Source organism: Mobula hypostoma, chromosome 13 (assembly GCF_963921235.1).
Source record: "Mobula hypostoma chromosome 13, sMobHyp1.1, whole genome shotgun sequence".
Classification (NCBI taxonomy): Eukaryota; Metazoa; Chordata; class Chondrichthyes; order Myliobatiformes; family Myliobatidae; genus Mobula; species Mobula hypostoma.
The window spans coordinates 58,052,915-58,066,000 of NC_086109.1; the positions used below are offsets into that span (position 1 = coordinate 58,052,915).

The window sequence follows — 13,086 nt, forward strand, 5'->3', positions numbered from 1 at the left end:
TGCCTGTCCTGGCCGACCTATTGTCTCAGCTTGCTCCTGCCCCACCGAACTCATTTCTGCATACCTCGACACTGTTTTATCACCCCTTGTTCAATCCCTTCCGACCTATGTTTGTGACACTTCTCACGCTCTTAAACATTTTGATGATTTTAAGTTCCCTGGCCCCCACCGCTTTATTTTCACCATGGATGTCCAGTCCTTATATACTTCCATCCCTCATCAGGAAGGTCTCAAAGCTCTACGCTTCTTTTTGGATTCCAGACCTAATCAGTTCCCCTCTACCACCACTCTGCTCCGTCTAGCGGAATTAGTCCTTACTCTTAATAATTTCTCCTTTGGCTCCTCCCACTTCCTCCAAACTAAAGGTGTAGCTATGGGCACCCATATGGGTCCCAGCTATGCCTGCCTTTTTGTTGGGTTTGTGGAACAATCTATGTTCCGTGCCTATTCTGGTATCTGTCCCCCACTTTTCCTTCGCTACATCGACGACCGCATTGGCGCTGCTTCCTGCACGCATGCAGAACTCGTTGACTTTATTAACTTTGCCTCCAACTTTCACCCTGCCCTCAAGTTTACCTGGTCCATTTCCGACACCTCCCTCCCCTTTCTAGATCTTTCTGTCTCTGGAGACAGCTTATCCACTGATGTCTACTATAAGCCTACTGACTCTCACAGTTATCTGGACTATTCCTCTTCTCACCCTGTCTCTTGCAAAAACGCCATCCCCTTCTCGCAATTCCTCCGTCTCCGCCGCATCTGCTCTCAGGATGAGGCTTTTCATTCTAGGACGAGGGAGATGTCTTCATTTTTTAAAGAAAGGGGCTTCCCTTCCTCCACTATCAACTCTGCTCTTAAACGCATCTCCCCCATTTCACGTACATCTGCTCTCACTCCATCCTCCCACCACCCCACTAGGAATAGGGTTCCCCTGGTCCTCACCTACCACCCCACCAGCCTCCGGGTCCAACATATTATTCTCCGTAACTTCCGCCACCTCCAACTGGATCCCACCACTAAGCACATCTTTCCCTCCCCTCCTCTCTCTGCATTCCGCAGGGATCGCTCCCTACACAACTCCCTTGTCCATTCGTCCCCCCCATCCCTCCCCACTGATCTCCCTCCTGGCACTTATCCGTGTAAGCGGAACAAGTGCTACACATGCCCTTACACTTCCTCCCTTACCACCATTCAGGGCCCCAAACAGTCCTTCCAGGTGAGGCATCACTTCACCTGTGAGTCGACTGGGTTGATATACTGCGTCCGGTGCTCCTGATGCGGCCTTTTATATATTGGCGAGACCCGACGCAGACTGGGAGACCGCTTTGCTGAACATCTACGCTCTGTCCGCCAGAGAAAGCAGGATCTCCCAGTGGCCACACATTTTAATTCCACATCCCATTCCCATTCTGACATGTCTGTCCACGGCCTCCTCTACTGTAAAGATGAAGCCACACTCAGGTTGGAGGAACAACACCTTATATTCCGTCTGGGTAGCCTCCAACCTGATGGCATGAACATCGACTTCTCTAACTTCCGCTAAGGCCCCACCTCCCCCTCGTACCCCCTCTGTTACTCATTTTTATGCACATTCTTTCTCTCACTCTCCTTTTTCTCCCTCTGAATATACCTCTTGCCCATCCTCTGGGTCAACCCCCCCCCTCCTTGTCTTTCTTCCCGGACCTCCTGTCCCATGATCCTCTCGTATCCCCTTTTGCCTATCACCTGTCCAGCTCTCGGCTCTATCCCTCCCCCTCCTGTCTTCTCCTATCATTTTGGATCTCCCCCTCCCCCTCCAACTTTCAAATCCCTTACTCACTCTTCCTTCAGTTAGTCCTGACGAAGGGTCTCGGCCTGAAACCTGCACCTCTTCCTACAGATGCTGCTTGGCCTGCTGCGTTCACCAGCAACTTTGAAGTATTCAAAGTATTTCACATTATACACGCAGATACATACTCTTTCGCCTTTTCTCTTCCATTTTTTTGGAATGGCCATGGTTAATATTCATTGTGCTTTCTTTCTCATCCTTCTTATTTTCTGGTTTCTTTGTGAAACTTGATCCATCCTTGCTTTCTTTTCTTTCCCCAGGTTTGTCAGTTTTCTTATCCTCCTTTTTGGAAGAAACTTGAGTCCTTTATAGTTAGGAGGATAAGGCAAGTTAAATACCTAATATTAAAAGGCTTAATCACATTACAGAATCTTCTAAAATCGGATTGAATGTTAATCTAAAGTTATAAGATTCAAATTTATTTATCACGTGTACATTGAAACATACAGTGAAATGCATTGTTTGCTTTTTGATGTTGTTCAGTCGTTTAATTGAGTCTGACTCTTCATGACCTCACGGACCATAGGGTCCATAGGGTTTTCATGGCAAGATACAGAAGTAGATTGCCAGGCCTTTTTTCCGCGCAGATACTGCTGCTGCCCAGGTTGGGACCAAGTTGTGTTTGAACTCGGGACCATCTGCCTTGAAGTCCAGTGCTGATGCCACCAATATACTGAAGGGTGTGCTCGCACAGCCCGCAAGTGTCACCACACATCCCAGCACCAACAATAAAAACTATTCAATATCAAGTACATAATGTTGAAATAACCTGATCAGTTCTTACACTCAAAAATTCCCCAAGGTATTGCTTGCGGTCAGTGGCAGTGAAATTGAAAGACACTGCAGAGCCATCAGCCATGATCCTGATAGCTGACATAACCAAATTAATTGCAATACCCAGTGGGTATTGTTGACTTAAAACTCTTACATTATGGTTATAGCTGTAAGTCAACATTAAGACCATAAGACATAGGAGCAGAATTAGGCCATTCAGCCCATCAAACCTGCTCCCCATTCCATCATGACTGATTCCAGATCCCACTCAACCCCATACACCTGCCTTCTCACCATATCCTTTGATACCTGACCAATCAGGAAATGATCAACTTCTGCCTTAACTAATACACCTCTACTGCAGACTGTGGTGGGGCATTCCAGATTTACTACTCTCTGATTAAAAATAAATTCCTCCTTACCTCTGTTCTAAAAGGTTGCCCCTCAATTTTAAGGCTGTGCCTGCTAGTTCTGGATACTTCTACTATAGGAAACAATCCCCTCCACATCTACCCTATCAACATTCGGTAGATTTCAATGATTCTTCTAAATTGAGTACAGTCCCAAAACTGCCAAACGCTCCTCGCATGTTAATCCCTTCATTCCAGAATCATCCTTGTGAACCTCCTCTAGACTCTCTCCAATGATAACACATCCTTGCTGAGATATGGGGCCCAAAACTGTAGACAATACTCCAAGTGCACCCTGACTAGTGTCTTATAAAGGCTCAGCATTATCTTCTTTTATATTCTATTCCACTTGAAATAAATACTAACATTGCAATTCCCTTCTTTACCACAGCCTCAACCTGTAAATTAACCTTCTGGGAGTCTTGCATAAGGATCCCCTCCCAGTTTGAACCTTCTCCCCATTAAGATAATAGTCCTCACTATTGTTCCTTTAACCAAAATGCATTATTGTACATTTCCCAAAGTGTATTCAATCTGCCAATTTTTTGCCCATTCTTCCAATTTGTCCAAGTCCTGCTGCAATCGTATTGTTCCCTCGGCACTACCTACCCCTCCACCCATCTTTATATCATCTGCAAATTTTCCCACAAAGCCATCAATTCCATTATCCAAATCACTGACAAACAATGTGAAAAATAGCAGTCCCAGTACTGAACCCTGAGGAACATCACTAGTCACTGGCAGCCAACCAGAAAAGGCCCCCCTTTATTCCCCCTTGCTACCTTCTGCCTGTTAGCCATTCCTCTATCCATGCTAATATCTTTCCTGCAACACTATAGGATTTTATCTTGTTAAGCAGACTCATGTGTAACACCTTATCAAATGCCTTCTGAAAATTCAAGTAAAAAACATCCACTGCCTCTCCTTTGTCCACCCTGCTTGTTACTTCCTCAAAGAACTTCCAGAAACCATGCTGACTTTGACTTATTTTATCATTGGTCCCCAAGTACCCCAAAACCTCATCCTTAATAATAGACTCCACCACTTTCCCAACCACTGAAGTTAGGCTAACTGACCTATAATTTCCTTTCTTTTGTATTCCTCCCTTCTTTAAGAGTAAAGTTTGCAATCTTCCAGTCCTTCAGGAGCATGCTAGAATCAAGTGATGCATCCATTATCTCTTCAACAAAATTTCACTTTATTTCAGAAAACAAACTCTACCACAGACATTTAAATCTGTCCAGTATGCTTTGGTACAAAATATAGGAAAGCCATCTTAATCTGTAAATTTAAAATGCCACCGGGTTCCTTGAATTGAATTGAATGCCATACAAATCTTGCAATCTAGAAAACTGCACTGCCCTCACCAAATCAACTTTCAGTAGATGTTGGTAATACATTAATAACTCCTCTTACAAACTATACAAAATTGCCCATGGCCAATTATTGGTTCTTTGATCCCGTTCAAGTTTAAAAGCAATGAAGCTGTATTACTTGCAAATGTTGTGCAGATAACATTTTTTTTATTGCTTAAGTATTAGACTAATTGGTCTCAGCTGGCATATATCATCACATAATTGGCCACCAAGGACTAGAGTTGAAAAGGAAGAAAGCAGTCAGGGTTATTTTTCAGATTGCTGACCAGAAATTCCAATTTAAGTGTTTGTTTTGACAGAGTCAGGCTTGGCTTTGATATTTCAGTGTTTAATAAACAGGCATGTTCACTAATCAGGTTCAGGTATGAAAAATAACACTTGAGAATCATGAAGTCAATAAATACTAATCAAAGGTGACAAGCCTTTCAAGCGTGGTGAAAATTTTCAGAAAATGTAAATTGATTCAGTGACGAACAAAGCTGATAGGAACAATACATAAACATTGAAAGGAGCCTTCTTCTCACAAATCTAAACCATTAGCCACCACAGACTTACTTGCTACTGGCCTTTCCACTACTTGAACTCTTTTTATCACTACTGCTTCTGCTTGAACTCATCTTCCCAAACCCATCTTTTGTTGTAGATTCTTTTTTAAATGGATCATTTTTAACCTACATGGACAAATGAGAAATGGAATTATTTTGGTAAAAGATTAAAATCCTCAGTTCCAGAACTGTTTTCCAAGAAAAATAAAAATTATATAAGTGAACTAACAAGCAGGTTCCAGGATCAGCACATATATTTAATCATTTTGAACATTAACAATTGTTATCTGGAAAGCAAACACCCTCCTTGAGATCCAGCGTCCCAACCATTATCTATTCCACAGTGAAGGATCTGAGACTGCATGCAAGTCTTAAAATTATTTTCCATTGTAAGTCCTTATATTCACATATATAATAACGGAAGCTTGCAACAGCAGGAAAGCTCTCTCCATAGCTGGGGGATTGGACCAACAGCATCACATAGCAGCGTATGGTGCTCAGTCTGAAAACTGTATTGTCCAGAAGTTTCTTTGGAGGTCAAGAATGCAGTGCAAATCTTAGGGTCAAAGCCATTTTATTAAATGTTCAAAATATAGGTCAAGCAGTATCAGTTCGAAACAGCAAGTTACACAAAGAAAAAGCAGACAAGAAAGGCAAGAATAAAATGACTGGAGACCCATGTTCTCCCTTTGTAGTGCAAACTAGTTAAAGAAGGGAGCTTTCTCTGACAAGAATAGTCTGTGAACACCCAGGATAGTATTTATTCTGCCATACCCTTTCAGGCTTACAAAGAAATTAAAACATCTATTAAAAATTATAGACAAACAGGTGAGTATACAAACATATAAGCAAACTCAAGATGATAAACTACAGGAAATTACAATTTAAACATTAATCCAAAATTTTCCCCTCAGATTCTAAAATCAACAATGTGAACCATTATATCTGAAAATTCAGAGGTAGAAAAATCTGCAAAACAGCATGGATTATAAGACTTAACCAACCGTTATAAAAATATAGACTTACACAGCTTTGTCATAACCAGCTGGATTGTCCTTATGAATATGGAACTTGGTTGGAAAAGTCTGAACAGCTCTATAGATGATGGCCCTTATGCAAACAATTAAGATGTAAACTACGATAAGACATATCAGAGCAAACATTGAGTAACCCCAGCTCCCTAGGGCTCATCTGATCTAGTCAAAGAAATCTAAGAAATCCCACCCATAAGATTGATGCATCTTGGTTGCTTTTTTTTAAAGAAATGATCAGCTTCCAGACTCATTAGGTATGTAGGTACAACAGTCTTTGTCTATAACTGCACGTTCCCACACCACCCTCCCTTTAATAGCTAAAAATAAACTAATGCCGTACAATTTTAAAGAACCACCTTACACATATCAACCATTTTTGCTTTTTCTAGAGAAGCAGCAATATCATTAATAGTATTGATGTTACAACGCTGCCGGTTAAGAATAAGATTGCTGCAAAACAACTTTGTTCTCCGATGTCCCATTTAATAAGGTAAGGTTTGCATGTTTCTTATAGCAAGGAAGAAAATTAGCAATTACGTGAAAGGGAGGTAAAAGCTCCATTTACACATATTTTATATGTGTTGTTCCATGAATTCAAAGAGTTTCTTATTGATCGACAGGGACCTTGCTGGATTATGACCATTCTTGCAGTGGACATGGTCAATAAAAATACTCATTATTCCATTTAGCATTATGTATATGCACTATATCCACAAAGGACAGCTACTTCCCCAAGCCATCCGGCTGATCAACACCTCCTCCCATTAACCTACTCGTCACTGCTACGTACACATCAGCCACACCTCTCCACAGCCACCTCAGCACCCTTCATCTCTCCATACACTACCACTTTACACTTACACACCGCACCCCATACCTGCACTGACAGGCACTGCCCTACAGTGTTTTCACATGGCCTGCTGCTACCTAGAAAAGTTCCTCTTGCCAACTGTCATTTTGTCACTTTATATTTTTTCTGTCAGTCACCTTTGGTATAGATATTCCTGCACCTTTATGTACATACAATCAGTCTATGTACAGTTGCAAGAAAAAGACTTAATTGAAGATCGGACCACATTTTATGAGTAATTAATACAGAAAACCTGGTAATTGCAAAGGGTTTGTAAACTTTTTCTTGCAACTGTGCATAATTGTGTGTGTGAGTATTGGGATATCCTAGGTAAAAACATGAGTAGGACTGGACCTGACATGAATTGATAGGTCGAACTTGGTGGCACAAATCATCTAGACTCGGAGTTCCCAACCTGGGGTCCACAGGCCCCTTGGTTAATGTTAGGGGTCCATGGCATGAAAAATGTTGGGAACCCTTGATCTGGACAAAGATGATGTGCTGTGATCATAATCATTGTACATCCATGTTTTCTTTGAACCAGGGAAGTCATTATTGGATCGTAATGTTAAAACTCTGTTTGATGAAAAGAGCACATGTTTGTGCAGTCTATAGGAATGCCCAACATTGCTGAGCACTGAGCTGTGTGGTACATAATGGCATACCCAACAGCCAGAGGCATTAATAGCATCTGCAAATTCATGTGATACTTGTAAAAGCATATTATGGGTCATTTCAATTGGCACATTGAGAGTGCACAAGAGAGGGAAAAAAAAATGCAACAAGAACAAACAGCATCAGAATGTGTTTCATCATGCCCGGTACTTAATGCCTTCATTTGATATCCCCTGGGTGCTTAGTAATTTAATCACTGTGGCCCAGTGACATAGGAACTGAATCAAAGGTTACTAGCAAATTAACCTCAGAACTTCTTGTCTCCTTCTTCACCTCATGGTGCCACTTCAGCTCATATGCAGTAGCCAGTGTGAATCTACTTACTTTTCCCTTCAACCTTTACTGATGAATTAGTAATCAACAGCACCTAATAGGGTCCTTCCCACCAAGCGCACAATGGCTTCTTGATTAGAACCCACTCACCAGAAATCAAGGATTGTCTTCCTTCTTTCTGCTAGATTGCTCTAGACAGCAGAAACCTGTTGAGAAGCAGACTGAACAACTTGAGTAAGTTTCACACAAGTCAACTATTCTGTATGTCATAATGTCTTGAATTGGCCTCTCTAAGATCAATAGCACCAGATAGTGCCATGGGTTGTCCTGTCATCACCTTAATTAGGCTTAATCTTGTCTTTTTGTTTGCGGTTGCTGTGATACTGTATAAGACCATAGGAATGGCTGGAGGTCATGATCACCCTCTATGTGAAACTTAATCTTTGTTTGGTAGTCCCAATTGATGTTCAGTCAGCGTTTTTCCTGACATACACTTTTAATGAAGTGTGTCCCTTCGCCAGGGTTAATTTGACAATCCTCATCTTGGGATGTGGTGTGTGTGTATATGTGTGGGTCTCTCTGTGGTTTTCTTTGCTGGAGTAGCCTCCACTCATCCTGAGAACTTGCCTACTATTATCAACATGTCTTAGTGTTCTTGGCATTTTGGTAATATAATCCCCTTGTAGGTGCAAAAATGATTTAGGGAGGGCCAGACCACCTAACTGTTAAAACTTGTCTGTTGCTTCAGAGTTCATTTCCTGGCACATCATACATCTTTCCAGTGCTTGTAGAGCTTGTGATCTGAAGTTTGGATTCCACTGCACTGGGAGAATCTGATCATCTTTACCACTCCAGTACTGTATGTCCTAGGGAGTGTATCTGTTGTGCCAGATAAGGGAACAACATGGTTGGGGCTACCTGTGATCAATGCGATTCATTGTGGTTTAATTTCCCACCATTCTTCATCCAGGACAACTGCATTAAAGCATTTGAGCTTGCATTTCTTGACAATCCTCTATGTTTGGGTGTGATAGAATGTTTGTTTGTTCTCACAACTTATGTTGTTGAATTCACTTTATTTATTCCTTTTATCACTTTCCATGCTGCCTCATCTGCTACTACGTTCTTGTGGTTTTTGATTGTGTTCATTTTGTTGGGGCTTTTACATTCCAGTACAGCCATTACTGATGGCAATTGTATAACATCCATTAATTCTTGTACTAACTGGCCATTCTTGATTGGGGTTCCTGAGGTTTTAAGAAATCCCCTTTGCCTTAATAACTTTCCAAAATCATAAACAGTTGTAAGGGGGTTTCGTCTTTTATGTTACTGCGTAGGCTAATTAAAATGGCTTCTTTGTTATGTTCTATTTGGGAATGCTTCTTTGTTATGTTAAACGCTGAGGAAGTTCTTGCGTTAGTAGCTTGTTTTGGGTTAGACTGTGATAAGAAGATGTTACAAACCAATTGGGATAGTTGTTGTTTTTGGTGTATCTGAAGATATTGTGTGCGTGGGGTTTTGGGGGAGAAGGTGGGAGAGAGAGAGACAGAGGATGGACCAGGTGCTGTGAGTCTGCTAACGGGGTCGGACCCCGATCGAGGCGTTCAGTGAGGAGAGGAGACAGAGACGGACTCGTGTGGAGTGTCTGGTCAACCACCGTTGTTGGTCCCAGAGTGGAGAAGAAGGGTCCTGAGCTCCAACTGTTTGTGCACGAAGAGACTGAACTTTGATAAGTGTGGTGCCTTTTATTTTCCTTTTATATTTTATTCTCTATTAATTATATAGTTCCAGTAATATCTATAAACTGTAAATCACTTAATCATATCTGGTGTATTGTCTGTTATTTGGCCAGGGTGGGGTACATCACACAGCAGCCACACAAACTATTATCCAGTTTGACGGGGCTGAGGGCTGTTGCCCTAGACGACAGCGAGCCGAGTGATCCCGAGGCTGGCCAGGGAGGCTACACAGTAAAAGCATACTGGAGTCTGCGTTAATGTTAGCTGATTTTTCTTCTGCTGTTGTAACAGTGCTCAATCAGGGCTTTCAGTTCCACAGAGATACCAAGTCATACTTCCTGATGCCAAAACTTACGTTTCAAAGACAAAAACCAGCAATTCTAACTCCTTGCAGCTGCTGAGCAGCATCTGTGAACAAAATCAGATCTGGGTTTGGTAGGGGTATTTATTTGTGGTGGCTTGCATCTGCATGGCACATTATTATCTCTGCACAGTCACGGTCATCATAATCTGTGTCCAATGGCAACAGTGTAGCTGGATTCATTGGACCGCTTTACTGGATGATGTTGTTGGCTGCAACAGCAGGAACAGCAGATCATTTGGACCATATGGTAGTTACTACTTAAGAAGCCCTACTGTCAGTGAGATATGTGGACAGTGAGGACATCAGCAAGACTTGATCAAGCAAAACACTAGATACAGTTTTGACTGCAAGATGTTGTATCGGTTTATGGTACAGAAACTGCACAGCGGTGGGCAAGAGAGCTCTTCAATGGGTAGTTAAAACTGTCCAACACATCACCCCACCAGCCCACTTGCAATCAAAGCACATATACAGAAAGGGGCTGGAAAAAGGCCAGCAATATCATGAAGGATCCCACCCACCCTGATTATGTACTGTTTTCCCTACTCCCATCAGGGAAGAGGCAACACAGCATCCATGGCAGGACAACCAGACTCAAAGACAAGCCATCAGGCTGATCAACACACCTCCAAGCATTAACCCTCCCCACACCACTACTTTATCACCTCCTGCCAGAGTCATCATTAGTATAGATACTCCTGCACCTAGCATCGCTTTATGTACATACAGTTAAAGCTAATCTTATTTATACTTCTTGTGCTTTTTATGGTTATTACATCATGTTTATTGTCTTTTTAAATTTTATATCGGATCTTGAGCAACAATCATTTCATTCTCCTTGTGTACTGATGAATGACAATAAACAAATTTAAATCTTTAACCTTGATGCTTGCACTGCTTGCAAACACGACGAATCCCATCCTAGCAGAAACAAGGGAAAATGTGCAGATGCTGGAAATCCAAGCAACAAAACACTGGAGGAATTCAGCAGTCCAGGCAGCATCTATGGAAAAGAGTACAGCAGACTTTTTGGGCCGAGACCCTTCAGCAGGACTGGAGAAAAAAGTATGGTTATCCAGTAAAATTGCCAGGATCCATTTCCAGCCAGCCACAGTCATAGTTGTCTTTCAACCATACTGTGTGATCTGTCAATTCAGAATTGATCAACTGCGTAAGGTTTCAGGCAATCTTATCCTTCACAAACAAGGGTGGTGTTAAGAGTCAAAAAGATACCCTTTCCAGGGAGAAGTTGCCAGATGTCTCCCATCCAGAATTGTATTTTTCAAAGATGAAGAAGCACTTCAACTGGTCCGCTTTTTGGCCAGAGTACGTTTCCATCCTCCAACACCTCATCTGCATATTAATTAGTGGTACTTGGCTTCTCTGGGCAATAATTTTCATTACTATAAAAAGTACTCACCTCCTTGGAAGTTTTCATGTTTTACTGTTTTACAACATTGAAATCACAGTACTTAGTACTAAATACTCAGGCTTTTTTTTGACACAAGTGAAAACAGATCTCAACAAATTGGTCTAAATTAATTACAAACATAAAACATAAAATAAATGATTGCATAAGTATTCACCCCCTTTAATATGACACACCAAATCATCACTGGTGCAGCCAACTGGTTTTAGAAGTCACATAATTAGTTAAATGTTGATCACTATGTAGAGTCAAGGCGTTTCAATTGGTGGCAGTAAAAATACACCTGTATCTGTAAGGTCCACCTGCTGGTGAGTCAAGATCCTGGCAAAACCTATACCATGAAGACAAAGAACCCTCCAAGCAACTCCTCAAAAAGATTATTGTAAAGCACAAGTCAGGAGATGGATACAAGAATATTTCCAAATCACTGAATATCCCTTGGAGTAGAGTTAAGTTAATCATCAAATGGAAAGAATATGGCACAGCTGAAAATCTGCCTAGGGCAGGTTGTCCTCAAACACTGAGTGACCATGCAAGAGAGGGGGGCTAGTAAGGGAGACCAGCAAGAGACCCATGACAACTCTGGAGGAGTTACAAGCTTCAGTGGCTGAGATGGGAGAGACTGCACATATTAACAGGTGTTACCTGGGTGCTTCACCAGTTAGTTGCAGCTTTATGGGAGGGTGGCAAAGAGAAAGCCACTGTTGAAAAATAAGTCACATGAAATCTCGGCTAGAGTTTGCCAGAAGGCATGTGGGAGACTCTGATGTCAGCTGGAAGAAGTTTTATGGTCTGATGACACTAAAATTGAGCTTTTTGGCCATCAGACTAAATGCTATGTTTGGTGTAAACCAAACACTGTACATCATCAAAAACATACCATACCTACCATGAAGCTTGGTGGTGGCTGCATCATGCTGTGGAGATGCTTCACATCAGCAGGCCCTGGAAGGCTTGTGAAGGTAGAGGGTAAAATGAATGCAGCAAAATATAGGGAAATCCTGGAGAAAAACCTGATCCAGTCTGCAAGAGAACTGCGACTTTGGAGAAGATTTGTTTTCCAGCAAGACAATAACCCCAAGCAAAGCCAAATCTACACAGGAATGGCTTAAAAAGAACAAAGTTAATGTCCTGGAGTGGTCAAGTCAGAGTCCAGACGGATTCTGCAGGGAGCGCTCATGGAGTGAGGTCGCTTTTGGCTTCACTCCATTCCCGTTATCTTTTTTTAAACCTATGATCTCTCTTACTTAACCAATTTTTACCTACACTAGAAGATTTATTTTATTTTACTGATTCTTTCTTGAACTGCAACTGTAAAATCTGAAGAAATGAGTACAAGATCCAAAACAAAAGACAGGAAAGTTTCCGATGGGAACGGAGGAAAAAGAAAAGGTGACTCTAAACAAACGGAGCTATCCTATGAGACTATGATGAAGTTTTTAGAGGAAAAATTCGATGAACGTCAAAACTTATCTGATAAATTTGAACAACAACGTCAAAGCCTTAATGAAGACTTAAAATCAATCACAGAATCTCTGAAATCCTTGGATTGTGAAGTTAAACAACATCGAAGTAAAATTTCTGAACTAGATACTAAATCTCAGAAGACTGACTTAAAAATCGAGAACTTGGAGAAGAGTTTAGCTTCGACCACTAAACAACTGGAACATTTTAAATCCAAGGTTATTGATCTTGAAAATCAATCTAGAAGATAGAACTTATGTACAATTGGTCTCCCTGAGGATGTTGAGGATGGAGACCCTTCAATATTCTTTGCTCAAACTTTTAAAGG

The 13,086-nt window shown here is 41.5% G+C and overlaps 1 protein-coding gene across 2 annotated transcripts in view; it reads right to left on the reverse strand.

The window, feature by feature from the left end:
- The window catches only part of sltm (SAFB-like, transcription modulator), a 96,719-nt gene that overhangs the window by 32,205 nt on the left and 51,428 nt on the right, over positions 1 to 13,086 (reverse strand). For both annotated transcript variants that reach the window (XM_063065751.1, XM_063065750.1), the window contains exons 11-12: positions 4,941 to 5,056; positions 1,954 to 2,129 (exon numbers count right to left, since the gene is read on the reverse strand). In XM_063065751.1, coding sequence (XP_062921821.1) covers positions 1,954 to 2,129; positions 4,941 to 5,056 — 292 coding nt within the window. The remainder of the gene's footprint in view (positions 1 to 1,953; positions 2,130 to 4,940; positions 5,057 to 13,086) is intronic.